At 33.6% G+C, this 21222-nt stretch overlaps 2 protein-coding genes across 2 annotated transcripts; one reads left to right on the forward strand and one right to left on the reverse strand.

Moving 5' to 3' along the window:
- Positions 1-477: 477 nt before the first annotated feature.
- On the reverse strand, positions 478-2730 carry LOC117627390 (60S ribosomal protein L15). The gene is made up of 4 exons (XM_034359465.1): positions 2607-2730; positions 1857-2023; positions 1033-1230; positions 478-893 (listed from the first exon to the last, which is right to left on the reverse strand). The coding sequence occupies exons 1-4, from the start codon at positions 2608-2610 to the stop codon at positions 648-650; spliced, it is 615 nt and encodes a 204-aa protein (XP_034215356.1). The 5' UTR covers positions 2611-2730; the 3' UTR covers positions 478-647.
- Positions 2731-3242: 512 nt separating this feature from the next.
- LOC117629388 (3-isopropylmalate dehydratase small subunit 1-like) lies at positions 3243-4400 on the forward strand. Its single transcript, XM_034361955.1, has one exon. The coding sequence runs from the start codon at positions 3463-3465 to the stop codon at positions 4225-4227; it is 765 nt and encodes a 254-aa protein (XP_034217846.1). The 5' UTR covers positions 3243-3462; the 3' UTR covers positions 4228-4400.
- The last annotated feature ends 16822 nt before the right edge of the window (positions 4401-21222 follow it).

Raw genomic sequence — 21222 nt, forward strand, 5'->3', positions numbered from 1 at the left:
CTGTCCTTAATCTTTGGTAGAACCACCTATTTATAGGCTTACAAAATAGAAGATTGAATACCATCATTTACAATATACCTATAGGTTACAAGCACTAATTACAAATACTTAGTGCATAGGTTAGATAAAATCCAACGGTGGAATATTAAGAGGTATGGTGGTCATCCACCAACTCACGCATTTACAACAATATATATATATATATATACACATTGTTCTCACTGGTTATTATCATTAAATCGAGCCAAGAATTTGATATCCAACTCACAAATTCAATGCTTTTCTCGTTTAACATCTTATCGAGATTTTGATGTCTACAGGCAACATGAATAGGTCTACCGTCTACAAAGCAGTAGACCAAATAAATCTACTTGGCTGTGGAAACCGTACATCAAACAAGTCAGAAAACTGAATCTCCCAAAACACGCCACCACATTAGAAAAATTCACCATCAAAGATAATTGGAACCTTGCAACATATATAAAACTAATCACTTGACAATTGCACAAGAGACTAAAATAGACGGTAATCCATTCAAATAGAACATGATTCAAGTTTTTAAGTGCCAAAATTTCAAACTCACAACAAAGATTGTCTTCCTGAAAGTACCCAGAAATAACACAAAACATAAGATAAAATGATTGAAATCAACGGTAACGACGAAGGGAGAGGGTGGTGTTTCTCTTCCAGGTAGCCCTGCGGGAAGGTCGTGCCTTGTGGTACAAGTGTCCCTTTCCACGCAGTCCCCTGTACTTCTTCCCAGCAGAAGTGAGCCCACGAAGCTCTCTGTGCTTGTGAACAGGATTGCAGAGCCAGTTGATTCTTGGGTCATTACGGATAGCATTATGTGCAACATCAACCAGGATTACCTCAAAGTACTTGTAGGTAGAGTCCTGCATTCAAAGATTGCAAAGCAGGAAATGTAAGCAGGACATCACAAAATCAAACAAACACCAAGCCCAAGAAACAAACAAATAAATAAAAACAAGTTCTGTAACCCAAGTATATTAGAATTAAAACTGAGTCACAAACCTCATTGATCCAGTATGAGTTGAGAACCCTAAGGCCTCCCAACTTACGGCCAGCACGCTCCTCAGCAACAGACCTCTTGCTGCGCTGAAACTTTAGTTGGGTCACACCCTGGTTTGTGGGCTTCCCATATACAATACCCTTGGGAACAGGCCTCTTGCGACCACCACGCCTTACACGGACACGGTAAACAACATAACCCTGCACCAAATTTTACTAGAACTATCAGCCAACTGAACGAATTCAATTAAACCTGGCTGGGGCACAAAGACCAAGAGGTGCATGAGAAGAGACAACAAAAACACATGTTCAAAGAAATATATAAGATACAGAAAATAGTGCACTGTATCGGATGAAGACAACAGCAAAAACCATAGATAGAACTGGCTCGGCAGAAGATCAATTGTTTGGTTTAGTATAGCTGGTCTCAGGAAACATACAATCACTGAAGGACAGCAGCATTTTTAGGTAAAATGCTTAAGCATCAGAATGCTGCTTAACCAGCACACATACTGGATTAGGCCCACAGGCGCACAACAAAAGGAAACAATTCACAACAGGAAGCATGCATGCTCACTGAATGAATGATATCCATCATTACGAAAGGGCATGAAATGAACCTAATATACCACAAGATAAGCGCCAGATAATACAGTAATCCTTCGCAACACGCAACCATAATTATCATTTCATAGAGTCAAAAGATAAACATGGGAATACATGTATATCAAATGGCCGGAAGCCTATTAAACTTGGTCATAAAAGTTGAAACCCATAATTTCAACAATGATTTGTGTATGGCATGTAGTTTAAGAAATTATCACTACCTGCTTGGCCTTGTAACCCAAACGACGAGCCTTGTCGGGGCGTGTGGGCCTTGTGACACGGACGATAGAAGGATGCTGGCGATACTCCCAACAGCGCACCCTCTGGAGGAACCTCATCACATCGGATTGCTTCTTCCTCCATATCTCCGACACATACTTGTAGGCTCCTAATGCCCCCAAAATAACACAAACAAAACCACATATTAGATAAACAGATCATTACTCAATTAATATCTATAAACATCTAAAGCTACACATCCCAATCTCAAGCAATACCCATGTCCATCAGTTTCTAAAGATTGTTTCCAATTGTTGTAATCACCCAACTCAAGCATTTCAAGGAAATCAGTTTCAGATTAAACCCATTTTAAGCAATCGAAAACCAAATCATAACAAATGTGTCAATAACAGAGTCATTAATTTCATTCAAATTATGAAAACTAACTTTAGTCATATAACTACTTTAAACTACAGACTATCAGCCAAACCATTTAAACCTTGGAATGTGGTGGACGGGCTAGTACATATAAGGAACAAGAGAAATAACAAGATTTTAAGTTCATAAAATTTTCATCTTCTATAAGCTTGGAAACCAACAACGAGAAGCTCGGTAAGCTAAGAATCAGACAAATCAAATGCATATCAAACAGATTCAGCTGAAGTTTCATTGTTTATACAAATAGAAACAGATGCATGGAACAAAATCTGAGAGAGAGAGAGAGAGAGAGAGGGGGAGAGAGAGAGGGGTACCCATCGTATCAGAAATGAGCTGCGAAGCACAGGTTTCGGCAGTTGAGCTAGGGTTTTCGCCACACGAAGAGTGAGGGTTTGTGATGAAACCGGGACTTTATAGCGTTGGAAGGTATCGTGAACTTCGGATCTGAGCCGTCTATTCCTTTTTACAAACCCTAATCTTTAAATTGTCTCGAAAAGACGATATGTCGTATACGGCAAACGACATCGTGTTTTCCTTCCTGGTTTCTAGACAGGCTCTTTTTTAATAGGCCCAAACTTGAAAATGCCCTTTTAGCCCAGCTCCTGGCCTAATCAGGCCAAATTTGAAAATTCCCCATTTTTAAAGGCCGTAAAGGCAAACAAATATACTGCAAGTGTTCATCACCACAAACCTTCTCTCACCGAAAATACTACGATAATATGACCACGTGAGAGCAATAACTCATTTTTATCCGGACCGATACCCCTCTTTCTCTATCTCTCTGAAGAATCAGTTCCATTTTCACCACAAACCAAAAAAAAAAACCAGTTTCCTTTTTAAGAATTTTTTTTTTGTTTAAAAAAAAAAAATTACAGTTTGGCTGATAATAGTTTATGCAGTGGTGGATGACTAAAGTTATATAGGCTTCATGGTTGAAATGAAATTGATTGATTATTGATGGTGGTGTTATTTTTCAATGTAGGGGAGTTTTTCGATCAAAAATGTAGGAGAGTTCAACTCAAACACGTCTGCCTGCCCACATCAAAACGACACCATCTTCACCGTCGTACACCAAGTCTCCACCACTTAAAACCTACCAAGATAAAAATCAAACAAAAAACCCACCCCAATTAATTTCTTCTTTGTTACACCAAGCTCCAAGCTCCAGCCATGGCCGCCATCTCACTCTCTCTCTCTCCAAACCCTAGCTTCACGACCACCACCACCCACAAGCCCTCCCACGCCCTCTCTACCCCCACCTTTCTCAAATTCCCAACCGTATCCCCATCCACCATCAAATCCCTTACCTACGCGCCCCTACCCCAAACCCCAACCCCATGCGCCACCTTCTCCACACACGCCGTCGCATCCCCAACCCCATCCACCACTTTCCACGGCCTCTGCTATGTCCTCGATGATAACATCGACACCGATCAGATCATCCCCGCCGAGTACCTGACCCTAGTCCCCTCCAACCCCTCCGAGTACAAGAAGCTCGAATCCTACGCGCTCTGCGGTCTCCCGGACGCCCACTCCACGCGCTTCGTGGACCCGGGCAAGACCAAGTCCAAGTACTCGATCATAATCGCGGGCTCGAACTTTGGGTGCGGGTCATCGCGCGAGCACGCGCCAGTGGCCCTAGGGGCGGCGGGCGTTGCTGCGGTAGTGGCGGAATCCTACGCGCGCATCTTCTTCAGGAACTCGGTGGCGACTGGCGAGGTGTACCCGCTGGAGTCGGAGGTTAGGGTTTGCGAGGAGTGCAAGACTGGGGATGTGGTGAGCATCGAGCTGAGCGAGAGCCGTCTGATCAATCACACGACTGGGAAAGAGTACACGTTGAAGCCCATTGGGGATGCAGGCCCTGTTATTAGGACTGGTGGGATTTTTGCTTATGCTAGAGAAGCTGGAATGATTCCCACCTTGACTTCTTCTTAGATTTTTCCTTCGGAGTATTTGGGTCTTTGCCATTTGGTAGGTCTTGTGTTGGGTTTGCTATGAAAAGGCTGCCTTTGCATTATGATTTGTATTTTTGTATGTTCAAGCTTAAGCTTAATGGTTACTGGTGTATTATGCTAATTTAGAAATAAAAACATGAGTTGTTTTGTCAATTTACCTTTTTCTTTTTTTTTAATACTTCTGTTGCAAACATTTCTTGAAAGCAGGTGAAGCAAGCAGAGTTCGGAAGGTAGCGGAGATATACCCCGGAATCAGAACGGAATACCTTGATTTTAGTAAGCTTTTTCATTCTTCTGTGAAAAAAAACATATACGGATGATCCCCATTTCGATAACAGAATTCCGAAGATGCCATATTAGAGCATTTCCACCAGTTAGTCTCTTACCATGGCAAGGGGAGCCCTAGGGCAGCTACTATTCACGTGAATAGTGGCTGCTCTAGCCCCCTCCAGCAAAGTGTGTTTCCAGCAGTTTAGTAGCCATGGCAAATACTATTCATTTTTTTGTTTTTTTCACAACTTTGTTTACTTAAATAATTAATTTGGATAATATTTTCGGATAAGATTTTTGGGTTCCTACGTGTCAATACTATTCATATCGGATAAGATTTTAGGTTTCAAATTTCAGATAAATTTCAAATTTCAGATACATTTCAAAATTCAAATTTCAGATAAGATTTTCACCCTCTAAGATTGCGCCGCGTGTCATATCTATCTGTCTATATTTTTCTATAAAACCAGAGGTTCAGCTCATACCTCCCACACCAGTTCTTCTCTACATTTCCATTTCTCAAATTTTAGATTTCATTCTCCATTCTCAATGGTAGACATGCAAGAGGTTTTGGAGAGGCAAGAGCGAGAAACTAGAGAAAGAATGCGTAGACGAGCTGCAAGCAAAAGGGCGCAGAGAGAACTAGATGAGCAACTTGGCATAGCAGTTGCTTTGTTAGAGGAGGAAAACCAGGGTCGCCGTGGTTCACGAGAAGGTCGTCGCCCAAATGTGGACAGACATAGACATTCCCGGGGTAAGAATCTTATGGAAGATTATTTTATCCCACAATCTCTGTACTCCGATGTTCATTTTCGAGGGAGATATAGAATGCAACCCCATTTGTTCAATAAAATCATGCATGATATTTGCAATTATGATGAATATTTTGTTCAAAAGAGAAATTGTGCTGAAAATTTGGGACTTCTTCCAGAGCAGAAGTTCACAGCTGTGATACGAATGTTGGCGTATGGGTCATCTGCTGATCAGGTGGATGAGATTGCTCGGATGGGGAAGTCCACTGTTTTGGAGAGCTTGGTGAGATTTTGTGATGCAGTGGAAACTCTGTACACCAGAGACTACCTACGCAGACCTACGCCCAGGGACCTGCAACGGCTTCTCCAAAAAGCTGAGTCTCGAGGATTTCCTGGCATGATTGGTAGCATTGACTGCATGCACTGGCAGTGGAAAAATTGTCCAACTGCTTGGCAAGGGGACTATGGAAATAGAAAAGGGCAGAAAAGTATCATCCTGGAAGCAGTTGCTGGTTTTGATACATGGGTTTGGTACGCCTTCTTCGGAGTTGCCGGATCTCAAAACGATTTGAATGTCCTAGGTCAATCCCCAGTGTTCAATGATGTTTTGAGAGGTGAAGCCCCAAATATCACATATGAAATTAACAATACCATCTACCAAAACGGGTATTATCTAGCTGATGGCATCTACCCGAGGTGGACAACATTTGTGAAAACAATTCCACATCCCTGATCCCATAAGCAAAATTTTTTTGCTCGCTATCAAGAGGGGTACAGAAAAGATGTTGAGAGGTGCTTTGGTATCCTTCAAGCCCGGTGGGCTATTATCAAGGGCGCGGCACGTCTATTTGACGAGGAGGTGCTTAGGAGTATAATGATGACTTGTATCATCCTCCATAACATGATTGTGGAAGATGAATATGATTACGATGTTGATGAAGTGTATGAACCAAATCCCATGGACACGGCCCTAACACGAATTTATGAAAAACCAGTGGGGCCAAATGGAGAACCAGTGCAGCATGAACCGTTGGTTAGAGACGGTAGTTTCATGCCCCGTATGATTGATCGCTACACGGAGATGCAATTGTCGTATATTCATGAACACCGTCAAGTTGACTTGATGGAGCATTTATGGGCGGTGAAAGGCAATGAAGGTGAATGAAGTGAAGTGAAGAAGTTTTTTTAAATTTATTATGTTTATGTTGTATTTTTAGTTATGCTTTGTTTTTTTTATACTTTATTATTTTTAGTTGTGGGTTGTTTATTTTTTATGCTTTGGTTGTGGGTTGTTTATTTTTTATGCTTTGGTTGTGGGTTGTTTATTTTTTATGTTTATTTTTTATGCCTTGGTTGTGGTTTGTTTATTTTTTATGCCTTGGTTGTGGTTTGTTTATTTTTTATGCTTTGGTTGTGGTTTGTTTATTTTTTATGCTTTGGTTGTGGTTTGTTTTTTATGTATGGAATGTTTTGAATAAAAAGGATTTTTGTTGAATATTTTCTTTATTCACTAAAAGAAAAGCAATACATCTAATAAAATAAAATACATGAATTAAACAAAACAAAAAATACAATGAAATCAAAGGCAAGTAAACTAAGACATGAAAGGCAAACAAACTATTTTAATGGTTTTCATCATTTAACCAATCCGTGTTGCTAGGTCCATCGTCACGAAAAAGTCTTCCTCTCATAACATCCCTTCGTTCTAGCTTCCAAAATTGTTTTGTTTCAGGGGACATATGGCTTGTATCCATGGCCATGGTTTCCCGATCTTTTTTTTCAATGTTTTGTTCTCGTACATACTCCCTTTCTTTGCGTACATACTCCCTTTCTTTTGCATATTCTACTTGAATAGCCATATCGTGCTCTTGTTGTTTCAAGTCCATTTCAATTCTCATGGCTTGGTGCTTTGAAAGTTCCTCCAAAAATTTAGATGCATTCTTGCTAGAATTACTCCCTCTCTTCGCCTTCGCCGCCTTCCTCCCAATAGGCCTTGGCTCCTTTTCAATGGGTGAGTCTTGACTCATCGGGGAATCCATAGGTGAATCCGATGCCGGCGCCTCATGAAGTGGAGTCTCGTTCAAGACTACCGTCGGACCGGTTGGAATAATTTGGAATCTCTTACAAGTCTTCACCACCTCCCAACAATGGGTATGGTTGAAACTTTTTTTCCCTTGCCCAATAGCACCAAACCACATTTGTGCTTGCATAATCTATAAAAAAAAATAAATGGAAATGCAAGAAACTTTAAAAAATATTGGCAATGCAACATGTAAAAAAAAAACTAATGCAAATTCAATAAATTTAAAAAAAATGCAACATGTATAAAAAAAAACTAGAGACATATTAACAAAATATATAAATTGCAAGAAACATTTAAATAAAAATTAATATGACATAGAAATTAATAGAAGGAAAATGACAAATAATTTACCTCATTGCTAAGGTTTTCTCCGCTTCGATGGTTGTCCATCGCTTTTGCTAAGGCATTTCTCCATTTCGCCAACTCTTTATTAAGAACTTTCCACCTACTGGATAATGCCATTTCTGTACGTGTAGAACCAATTGCCTTTTCACAAAATGCTTGATGAATTTTTTTCCACATATGAGAAAATTTAATCTCATTGCCCGTTACTGGACAATGACTAACTTGGACCCAAGCCTCACACAAGCTAACATCTTCCATCATGCTCCATGCCCCTCCATTTTCATTAGAAGAACCCATAATATGATAGACAAAAATACAACTTGAAAGTGAAAAAATATTGAGTAGAAAGTGAATAAATATTGAGGAGAAAGTGAATAATAGTAGAATGAGAAGAAAATGTAAGAGGATTTGGTGTTAAAAGTGAACAGTATTGGTTGGTATTTATACAAAAAAAATTCAGTATTTTTTGTGTATTTTTTAAAAAAAATTTCGATTTTTTTTCAATTTTTTATTGCAGAAAAATTGGCTGCCGTTGGATTGAAGGAAAAAAAAGAATCGGAGAGCCAATAGGCTGCCATGTGGAATGTAGCCGTTGGCGGCTACTGTAGTGCGTCGTTTGAGAATTTTTTTAACGTTGGCGCGTGCAATGCACACGCCAACAGTAAAAAAAATTTCAAACGCTGGAGGGCTGACGCCAGCCTGGCGTCAGCCATGACATCACCGCCCTCGGGCGCTTGCTCGGGCCGAACTCCACCTCGGGCCAGCCCAGTCTCGTGGCCCCCACCTCTTGCCGGGCTGCCTTCTGCTTCTGGAAACCCATTTTTTTCCCAAACCCCCTAGCCCGAGTCCACCTCTTGCTGCTGGACTTGCTCTTAGAGCTTGCTTTTAACACAAGCGATAGTCCAAACTAAAATCGATTTTAGACATTTTGGTTTTGACTCCATGGTTGGAATGATCAAGTGCTAAATCTATCCGTTGAACTTTTGCATGAAAGGTTCATCTAACTCAACTCAAACATATTACATTTGCTGATTTTCTGCCTACCCACCAACGTCACCTACAACTTTGCCCATGGAATTACATGAAAATTCCTCTTAAAGGTCCTTCCTTCACTAGGCATAATAATCAGATTCATTTTACTAGAATTTGGGCAAAACTTAATAAGGTTTTCAAAATCATTCCCTCTTTACTATTTTTCCTCAAGATTTTACTTATTGAAAATTTTGACCATAGTCCTACTCATTTTTGGGAGACTTATAAATAAACCCAAAACTAGTGGAGTATTTATTAAGAATGACAAAATTAAAGTGTTTGGACAATAATGCCCTTATTCATTTCTAGATTTCCTAGGGGATCCTCTAGCTGTATGAAACCGAAATATGTTGCTTCGTACTGGCCGTATGGAGCCAAATAATTTGGCGACTATTCTGCTAGATGGTTTCTTCACGTGGTCTTCATTCTTCCATCGTGTTATTTATATTGTGTAGCTCTTCTTCTCCTAAGCTATTCCAATATGCGTTGTCATTTTCTTCTGCTGTAATTTGCTCTGTTATCTGGTTATAGATTTCATCAAAAACTTTTGCTCCTGTCGTGCTTATCATGTATTCATATGTGTCATCTGGTCTCCTGGATGTAGATTCTGAATATACTTTGACAAACTTGGATTGATAAAGGAGGGTCAGACGATCATCATTGAATAGTTGTTGCTCGGCTATTATTGCTCCTCTATATTGTTGGATATCTTGCTTTGTAGGCATTCCTGTTTGTGCTGATTCTACTGGACTAAGCAATTCATTAAAAGAAATAATAATTCTATGTTGTGCTTTATCTGAGTAAATGTTATCTTCAAACCATTCTGGGGGTATGCTGGTGAAATCTAATTTTACATTTTTCCAAAGAGGAAGATAAAAACTTATGACTTTTAAATTTTGAGGAAAATGAATTTAAATGATCACTACTTTCAATATAAAGTTGACTTAAATAACCATATTCTACTAAAAATGCTGGAGTAACTATGATTTTTTTTGTTTATGCTCTAAATGTAGTTCTCTATATTCAACCATGTTAATACTAGCTAAGTGAATAGTATAATGAGAACAGCTTTTGGTAATAATTTTGATGCCAGGGTGTGGATTATTTTTTAAATTGAAAAGAAAAGCTTGGATATATAGTTGAAGAGATGTATTTTGCTCATACTCTAATTTAATTATATGACTCTTAACATCTGGTGGTAAAAATTTATACCTTTCTCTAGCTAGGGTTTGAAAAAAATATATGGATTTTTGGTTTTTTGCTCAAGTGAAAATTCACTATTATGCTCAAGTAAGGTGGGCTTATTAACCTCTTTTTCTTGTAGAAATTGACATCTTAAATTAATGACTTTAAAATGCTTTACTATTGTATCATATCAGTCCTGATCTCTTGGACCCCTGTAGTCCAAGAGATTTATGGTCACTCACCGTTGGATGTAAATTCAACGGTTCACTTGAATTGAATCGGGTAATAATCATTTATGTCATATTGCATTTATATATATCATTTTGAACCATTGGATTAATATCCAACGGTGGGTGACCACAATCTCTTGGACTCCTATGGTCCAAGAGATCGGGACTCCTTATTTAGCTTGTCATATTTTTCCTGCAAAAAAGAAAGTTGTTGTTTTGCTCTTCTATAATGATAATTATATGCTAAAACTCTTGCTCAAGGGCTCTAATAAGTTTTTCATGCCCTATCCTCATGCTTTCAGTATTAGTTCTAATATTCTAAAAGTTGTCTAAAAGAACTTTTAATTTTTCTGCTAATGATGCTTGAGTACGATACTTTAAAGCAAGATTTCTAACTTCTTGTACGGAAATTTCATTATAAAAATAAGTATTTACTACTGATTGTGCATGACTACTTATGCTTAATGGATTACCACATGGTGATGGTGTACCATTATTTTTGCTGCCAGATGATGATGGTCCAAAATACTGCATACCTGTTAATAAATAATACGAGATAAGATATCTGCTAAAGTATTATCCATACCTTTAATATGCTCAAATATCGTTCTAAATCCATTTCATGTAATAGAATCAACAAAATTGACCCATCTTCGGGCTGCTTGTTTATTAGTAGTAATTTTATTATAATGAGAAACAATATTCTGACAATCTATTCTAATAGTAAATATTTCATTATGTAAAAACAATGAAAATGCTTCAAGGGAATTAATTACTCATAATATTTCTAAGTCAGTAGCTGGAAGTCTAGCCTGCATATCATTAAATTTTCCTGATGCATAACTACAAACTTTTTCTTCTGATTTTGGTTCTTTCCTATGTTTCTTTTGATATAAAATTCCTGCCCATCCTATTAATGATGCGTCTGTTTCAACTATTTTTTAATAATTATCTAATGCTAATGCTAAAGGTTTAAGTTGAGTTATGTCTTGTTTTATGCTTTGAACTAACTTAATATCTTCACTATTAAAATATTTTTGGCATGTCTTACTAGTTTTACTATGTAATGCTACAATTTTTCTTCCTAAATCAGGGATAAAACTTCTAGCATAATTTAGTAAACCTAAAAATTCTTGTAATGTTTTTTATTCTCTAGTTTATCTGGAAATTCTAACACTTTTTTAGCTATGTGTTCTTGTAATTGTATAGTTCCTGACTTAATATATATACCTAAGAATTCTATATCTTGTTTTTCAAGCTCTACTTTATTCCTACTTATAACTATACCATTATCAATAAATTCTTTTAAAATAATCTCTAAGTATTTTCTATGTTTATTTTTATTTTTACTATGAACTAATATATCTTCTACATATACACTACAAAAATTATCATACTTCTTAAAGATTTGGTCCATCTTTCTTTGAAAGATCGATGGTGCATTTTTTAATCCAAATGGCATTACAAGCCATTCAAAATTTCCTTCTGGACAGGTAAATGTTGTCAATTAGATTGATTCTTCTGCTAATCTAATTTGTCAAAATCTTGATTTACAATCAAATTTACTAAAATATTTACTTTCTTGAATTTTATTCATAAGTTCATCTTTATTTGGTAGTTTATAACTATCTTCATAAGTATTATCATTTAATCTCCTATAGTTATATACTATTCTAACTTTACCTCTCTTAAGTTCTAAATGTTTTCTAACTACAAAAGCTGTTGATCTATGTCTAGATTTTGAAGGTCTAATTACTTTTGAGTTTAAAATTTGTTTTATTTGTTGGTAAAATTCTTGCTTATCTAACAAGTTACAAGGCATATCTGCTGTTTTAATTGTTAAGTCTAGATTAATAATGTCTAATTTTGCTAAGATCTTATTTTTATTCCAATGTAATTGGGGATCTTCTCCTATAATTCTAGTTTGTTTAGCTAATTGTAACAATTCTTCTAAATTTTTTGGTCTATCTATTTGCATAATTTCTAAAGGTTCTACGTTTCCTATAATTGGATACTCATGATCTAATATTATATCACCATATTCTAGATCATTTATTTCTTCTTTACTTATTTCTTATAATTCTTCCATATTATATTTAAAATTTTGTTCTTCTATGTTAATACTATGATAAGACTCTAATATATTACTTTGATCAGTTGTGGTTATGTCTTTCTTAAAAAATGTAATGTCTGGAGGTGTATATAAAAATCCTCCTTGTAAACTTTTTAAGAAATTTAATCCTAAGATAAAGGAATATGATCCTACTAGAGATATAAAGGTTAAGGGTAAATTAAACTGTTGTCTTTCTATCCTAGTTGGTATATTATTAATACAGTGTGTTAAGTATACAGGTCTTGTATCAAACTGTATAATTCTTACTGGTCTAGCTAATTTCTGCCTAAATTGTTCTGGCACTAACTCTTCTTTTATTACATTTTTTGTACTTCCTGTATCTATCATGGCTTTTGTTTGAATTTTATTTTCTTTTGATAATTCTAACTCACAATTGATTCTTATTAATGAACTAGTCTTTTGTTTTTCTATACTAGGGCAATTATTCTTTTGATTATTGTTATTTATTTCAACTATATTTATTTCTATTGGTCTATTATTAAAACAAGGTTTACAATAAACTACTGTCTTAGTGTAATATTTTTCTACCGCTATTTTCTTACATTGATTACATTCTTGGGGCCATCCTAAATTAACATATTTAAATTCTTCATGCTTTGTTTGTTCTTCAAACATACACATATGTTCATCTAATTCACTATCGGAATTACTAGAGTAATCTAATTCTGATTATGAGTCTAAGGCATTAACACTATAAATACTTTCATTATCACTTAAATTATCATCAATACTATAAATTGATTCTAAGTCCTCATCATCTTCTAATTGAAATTGCTCAATTAATTGTATTTTTTTCTCTAGGTTGTTTTCCTAATTTGGGACACTTAGGTCTAATATGTCCTACTTCACCACAAAGATAACATTTACATGTACTTTTATTAGGTACTTTATACTTTCTAATCCATGGTTTATTTGTTCTTTTCTTAAGTTGTTTAGGGATATATTTTCTTCGTCTAAAAGGTTTTGAAGGTTGTATTCTAAAATTTTTATATTGTGGTTTATAAGATTTATATTTTCTATAGCTTTTTCTATAGGGCTTTTTTTGCTTAAATTTTCTATGACATCCATATTGTTTAGGTAAGTCTATATTTTTACAACTCATGTAAAACTGTTTTCTAATTTGTCTTTTTGCTTTTATTTGACTACATTCTGATCGTAATATATCATATACATGTTGTATTCTTGCTCGTATAGATACATCTAGTTTCCTAGGGTGTTTTTGCAATTCATTCCAAATTCTTTCTCCTATTGGTCATTTAATTTTTGTCATATAAGTATCTAATAAATTAAGATCATCAATTCTACCTGTTCTACCTAAATACTTGAAAAAGTCTGAAGTATATTCACTAATATATTGCAAATCACAAATTTGTAGTTGTTCTAAATTTCTTATGGCTCTAATTTGTTCTTGTTCATTTCTACCATCTAATCTGTTATGATCTAAAAATTTATATTTAATTTTTGTTTTTCTATACTAGGGCAATTATTCTTTTGATTATTGTTATTTATTTCAACTATATTTATTTCTATTGGTCTATTATTAAAACAAGGTTTACAATAAACTACTGTCTTAGTGTAATATTTTTCTACCGCTATTTTCTTACATTGATTACATTCTTGGGGCCATCCTAAATTAACATATTTAAATTCTTCATGCTTTGTTTGTTCTTCAAACATACACATATGTTCATCTAATTCACTATCGGAATTACTAGAGTAATCTAATTCTGATTATGAGTCTAAGGCATTAACACTATAAATACTTTCATTATCACTTAAATTATCATCAATACTATAAATTGATTCTAAGTCCTCATCATCTTCTAATTGAAATTGCTCAATTAATTGTATTTTTTTCTCTAGGTTGTTTTCCTAATTTGGGACACTTAGGTCTAATATGTCCTACTTCACCACAAAGATAACATTTACATGTACTTTTATTAGGTACTTTATACTTTCTAATCCATGGTTTATTTGTTCTTTTCTTAAGTTGTTTAGGGATATATTTTCTTCGTCTAAAAGGTTTTGAAGGTTGTATTCTAAAATTTTTATATTGTGGTTTATAAGATTTATATTTTCTATAGCTTTTTCTATAGGGCTTTTTTTGCTTAAATTTTCTATGACATCCATATTGTTTAGGTAAGTCTATATTTTTACAACTCATGTAAAACTGTTTTCTAATTTGTCTTTTTGCTTTTATTTGACTACATTCTGATCGTAATATATCATATACATGTTGTATTCTTGCTCGTATAGATACATCTAGTTTCCTAGGGTGTTTTTGGTCATTTAATTTTTGTCATATAAGTATCTAATAAATGAAGATCATCAATTCTACCTGTTCTACCTAAATACTTGAAAAAGTCTGAAGTATATTCACTAATATATTGCAAATCACAAATTTGTAGTTGTTCTAAATTTCTTATGGCTCTAATTTGTTCTTGTTCATTTCTACCATCTAATCTGTTATGATCTAAAAATTTATATTTAATTTTTGTTTTTCTATACTAGGGCAATTATTCTTTTGATTATTGTTATTTATTTCAACTATATTTATTTCTATTGGTCTATTATTAAAACAAGGTTTACAATAAACTACTGTCTTAGTGTAATATTTTTCTACCGCTATTTTCTTACATTGATTACATTCTTGGGGCCATCCTAAATTAACATATTTAAATTCTTCATGCTTTGTTTGTTCTTCAAACATACACATATGTTCATCTAATTCACTATCGGAATTACTAGAGTAATCTAATTCTGATTATGAGTCTAAGGCATTAACACTATAAATACTTTCATTATCACTTAAATTATCATCAATACTATAAATTGATTCTAAGTCCTCATCATCTTCTAATTGAAATTGCTCAATTAATTGTATTTTTTTCTCTAGGTTGTTTTCCTAATTTGGGACACTTAGGTCTAATATGTCCTACTTCACCACAAAGATAACATTTACATGTACTTTTATTAGGTACTTTATACTTTCTAATCCATGGTTTATTTGTTCTTTTCTTAAGTTGTTTAGGGATATATTTTCTTCGTCTAAAAGGTTTTGAAGGTTGTATTCTAAAATTTTTATATTGTGGTTTATAAGATTTATATTTTCTATAGCTTTTTCTATAGGGCTTTTTTTGCTTAAATTTTCTATGACATCCATATTGTTTAGGTAAGTCTATATTTTTACAACTCATGTAAAACTGTTTTCTAATTTGTCTTTTTGCTTTTATTTGACTACATTCTGATCGTAATATATCATATACATGTTGTATTCTTGCTCGTATAGATACATCTAGTTTCCTAGGGTGTTTTTGCAATTCATTCCAAATTCTTTCTCCTATTGGTCATTTAATTTTTGTCATATAAGTATCTAATAAATTAAGATCATCAATTCTACCTGTTCTACCTAAATACTTGAAAAAGTCTGAAGTATATTCACTAATATATTGCAAATCACAAATTTGTAGTTGTTCTAAATTTCTTATGGCTCTAATTTGTTCTTGTTCATTTCTACCATCTAATCTGTTATGATCTAAAAATTTATATTTAATTAATTTAACAAAAGCATATATATTAAACATTTCTTTTGCTGCTTGGTGTTCTCTTGGATTTTTAGTTTTCCATGCTTGAAAATAATCAAAAACCATTCCATCTAAAGAATGCTCAAAGTAATCTAACATATCTTTATTATTACTAAAATCTAATATTAATGCTGCATGTACACATACTTTTTCCCATTTTTCTATAGTTCTTTCCCAATCTTGTGGGTCTACATGGTCTAAATTTAATATATTTCCTGCTAAACTAATTTGTTCAATTCCTTTATAAGGGATTCTATTTTTTCTTATTCCAAATGCTTCTTGTTGGAAAGCATTTCTACCGGTTTCTTCATTATTTTCTCTACATGGTTCATTAGTTTGCCTAAGATTTTGTTGATCTATTCTACTTGCAGGGGATACAGATGGTCCAATTGAACTATACCGATCTTCTACTGGCATGCATTCTACTTCAATTAACATATTCTGATATTCTTTTTCTTCTAAAATATGTTCTAATCCTATATTTAAAATTAAATCTTTCATTTCTTTATCTGATAAATCTATGTAATCCTAAATAATAAGTTTTATATTTTCTATACATTCTTCTTCATCTAAATTATCTATGTCATCTATGAGTTTATCAACTATATTATCAAAATTATGTTCAATCATATTTATTTCTAAGTTATCAAATGTCATATGTATTTCTTCTTCTATTTTACTTTCTAAGTCTTCTATATCATTTATTTGTTTATAATTAGTAAATCTTACTACTGCTTCACCTATGCGATTATAAAAAATTTGTGCCTTATCAGGTTGTCTATTTTTTGCTACTTGTAAATTAGGTAAAATCCATTCTGTTCCTTCTAAAAAACTATTATCTACTGGTTTTGCCTCTATCATATTAACATGTTTACTACCAAAGGTTTGTACTAAATTTTAAAATTCTACATTAAATTTGTAATTATAACTATCTGAAATTTTCCTACATACATAAGACTGATGCTTAAATTTTTGTACTCACCTTTCATATTATAATTTTTTGTTCTTATGCTAATTTTAATATGTTTACTAAATTCTCTAATATTCATGACATAATTAGGAATACATCTTATGACTGCTAAGTTTGTGCTAAGATCTACTTCTGTTGTAGCTATAGCTTCTTGCTGATGGTTATCCGATCTGTCATCATATATGTATACTAGTGCTTTAGTTCCTACTTGTGCTCTAATGAGTCCAGCTATTCCTATCACAATTGTTCCTATATGAATTTGTTGATAGTGTGATTTTTTAAAGTGTTCTATTGCTGTGTTACTAAGTAAATTAAGGGTTACTTCTTTATCTATACAGCTGACTTCATTTTGACTGATGCTGCTTACAATACTATGTCTATTTTCAAATCTTCCTAATTGATATAAATTATATTTATTTTTCTGAGATTTTTCAAAGCCTTTTCTTAGGAATTCTTGTGCTTCTTGTTCACTAGGGTATATATCTTCTGTTCTAACTATTTCTTTTCCTTTTCTTCTAAAGAGTTCCATTTACTATTATCAAATGGATTTATTCTACATTTTCTTCTATGAGGATTATTTCCTAAGGGTAAATTTTTTAATTTATCAACTAAGTCTTTGGGTAGTGTAGAAGTGGTATTATGTACTACCTGATTAATTTCTGTTATTTGTTCTTCTATTTGGTCTACTTTTTCGGCTAAATTTAAAATTAATTGGATAATTAAATTATTTTGTCTTATAGGGATATTAGTATTTACTACAGATGTTGTAAAGTCTGTGAGACCTACTGGTTCCTTATCTAGTTTACCAACTTCTTCTAATGCTTTAATATATTTATTATTAATTTTAGAATACGACATTAAACTAAAAGTCTATCGATTTTACTATGTAACTTTTCTACTTGTTCAGTTAATATTTTTTGTACTGATTGGATTTTTTGCACTTCTAATTTTAATTGCTCAATAATTTCTAATGATTGGAGTTCTATTTGTTTTGGTTTACTATCTATAAGATCTATGAGTTCTTTTATTTCTTTCTTGCTAGGAAATCTTTGGATATTCCTATTATTATCTTCTAATTGAGAAGTTATATAGTCTAAGTTTTGTCTAATTGTTTTTAAGGAATTTTTCTAGAAATATTCTAGTAACTGTTGAATTATTCTATTATTTTTATTATGTTCAAATTTTACACTTTCTGCTTGATTAATTAAAAGGTCAATAATACTATTTTCTAAAGGATTGTTATACTGTTATGTAATAGATGTTTGTATTCTTTTTGTGGAAAATAACAAACTAATGTATTATTATCTAGAGTTAATTTTTTCTGATTGAGGTATTCTATCATAAAATTTATCTAAGTCTACCTTTTTCTTTTAAGATACCCAAATGCTCCTGGAAAGCTTCTATGGATTCTTTATAGACTTCTAAATGATACTGATTTCTTGTTATACTATTCTATACTTCTAATTTTCTTCTAGGATAATTATCTACTTCTGGCGATCTTATTAATTCTTCTAGATTCCTAATTTCTTTTTGGTATTCTGCTTTCTGTTTCTTTAATTTTTGTAACATTTCTTTTATTCTAATAGGTGTCCACCAAGGGCCAAACATGCAAAGGGTTTACTGTTCTTAACTGGTAATTCTGGTAATTAACAAAATTTTAACTGGTTATAAAAAGTTAGTTTTTATCAGTTGTGTTGATTGACTTCACTGGTATAACTATATTATTAAGGAGCTAAACTAAGGCTCTGATACCATTATTTAACAAGGGTCTCGGTCAAGGTTTTTCAAAGGCCAAACTAGCAACCAGACACCATGCCTAGAACATGAAACTAGAACATGGAATTGCAAAGACGCCAACTTAAAGGGCTATGGAGCAGAACTCAGAGGTCCTCTGAACTCAGAGGTTCCCTGACAGACATCTAATTATTGTTATGGCAAATATCAAACATGACCAAGTGCTCAAACAAAGTATTGATCGTCAGTTTAGCAATATAATAACATAATTATGAAAAGTGTTTTCCCATTTTGGACAAGAAGTCTACTAAGAAAACCAAAAATAAAAGAGAAAAAGACTTACTTAATTGCTTATGTTGCTAGAACTACTGTTATCACTGGGTATTGACATTGGTCAACAGTATTAACAGTGGTCGGAGTAAGAGAATAATAAGAAAATAAGAGAAAGTATATGAACAAAGGGAGTTTTATTGATTGAGGGAGGAAGTACTGAGATTTTTTCTTCTTTGATATTGTGTACTTTTTTCTTTCGAAGTTAGAAACTATATACATAATTTACACTGACTTCTACCATGGCTAAGGATGAGAATAAGAGTTCTTCTCTATCTAATACTCTCTATCTCCCTTTCTCTGTGATACTATTTTTCTGAAGTTTCATATGAACTTCACATGCACACTGATAGCAAACAATTCCTCTTTACACTAAGACAACATGCACTCTGAAATATGTATAAAGAAACAAAACATTATATATGGCACTGTCGCTGCGCAGTAATAACAGTCGAACATATGCAAAGTGACAAAAGTCTTCACATGGCCTGCTTGCTTGAAGACAAAATCTTCACATGCTGATGGTGGAGGAAAGGGCTGTAGGACTTGCATGTCTCTAAAGCTAAAGATAATGGGCTCTTTCGTCATTTGAAAAAGTTTTTGGGTGTTTTTGAGAGCTGGCTGCTTCTTTTGGGTTTTTTGCAAAATTTCGATTCATTTTTCATTCAGAAATGCTACCTATTTCTATTTATTTATGTTTTACCTTTTTTCCCCCCCTCTTACAAACTGCATTGAAACATCATACCCCACTAATCTCATTCATGCTTTTCTTGGAAATATTGGTGATTTAACCTTTTTATTAAAACAATGGAACAAAAATCAAACTACATCATCTCTTTTGGGATAGGCAAAAAAAATGACAATATTATTTACGCATTTTTACAATTCTCCTTCCCCGCATACCATTCGGCGGAAAAGAAATTTAGTTACAAAACTTAAATTTACTGGGTTTTTGCTCAGTTTAATTGGCTAAAATTAGGTAAGTACTAAAGTATTTCATGCTTTTCCTACTTTATTGATTAATAAAAATTCCTCTTACTATAATTAAATATGATATTGTTATTGAGAAACGGGGTTTAGCCTAGTAGAAAAGGCCCTTGATTTAGAGACCAATGATCAAAAGTTCGAACCCCACTGGCATTTTGGTAGTGTGTGTGTGTGTGTGTGTGAAAAACTACCCTCCCCTGTTTTTATAAAAAAATGTTTAAAAATACTTTTCTGATTTGGTTAATGCTTTCTTTCATGGACGCTCTATTTCCCAAATCAATCATACTTTTTCACTCTAATTCCAAAAAATAATCCTCATAAATGAGTTAATCATTTCTGACCTATAAGTCTTTATAATGTAAGAGAATATAATTGATACTGTTTTTGAAGGTGGGCACAGTTCGATTTACCCCTCGAATTGGAATCGAAACCAATAGTTACATAATGTATGGTTTTTATACAAAGTGTCTAGAGGAACCGAATCAAACTAGAACTATATGGTTCCAATTCAGTTCAATCGGTTTGCAGTTTGGAATAAGAGAAAAATAGGACGAGGCAAAGAAGAGAGAAATAGAAATAAGAGAGAAAGAGGTGAATCGATAAAGAGAAAGAGAGAGCGGTGTAAATAAGAGAAATACGTAAACTCAACAAGAAGAACGACTATGGTTCACCAAAAAGGAAAAGAAGTAGGACTAGAGTTGTTATTTAGTTGGGTATAAATTAGGATTAAGACATTTGGGTATTAATTGGATTAAAGTATCTAGATATTACTTGGGGTTACTAATGTGATTTCAATATTAGTTAGGCTTAATAATTTTTGTTTTGTTTTGTTTTGTTTTTGCCATAGTCAAGAAGGAGGAGGGGTTTTTTTTTCTCACAATCACACTACCAAGCTGTTACGAGTTCAAACCTGAAATTATTGGTCTATAAGTTAAGGTCTTTTCCAACTGGACTAGACCCCATTGACATATGCTCCTCAACGATTGATTATCCAAGATACCAATTTCCTTTGACAAGATTTCCGAGTGGTCAAATTGCCCATAAGTTTTGAGAAACAAATATGGTTGGAAAGCTCTGTAGCAAATTGAGATATAATCTTGGTTTGGTTATTTTCCTTAGTGTTCAGAAGCTTTTTTGTGTGTGTTTATAATAGCATTTATATTGAAGAAGTCGATGGGTTTAAAAAATATAGCCGCGCGGCTATACTCTTTGAATATATTCGAATAGTTTAATCATATAGCCTTAAGGCTATACTCTTTGAATATATTCGAATATTTTAATAATATAGGCATGCGACTATACCTCTTAAATTAAATATATATATATATATATATAGTAA

This window comes from Prunus dulcis, chromosome 5 (assembly GCF_902201215.1).
Source record: "Prunus dulcis chromosome 5, ALMONDv2, whole genome shotgun sequence".
NCBI lineage: Eukaryota > Viridiplantae > Streptophyta > Magnoliopsida > Rosales > Rosaceae > Prunus > Prunus dulcis.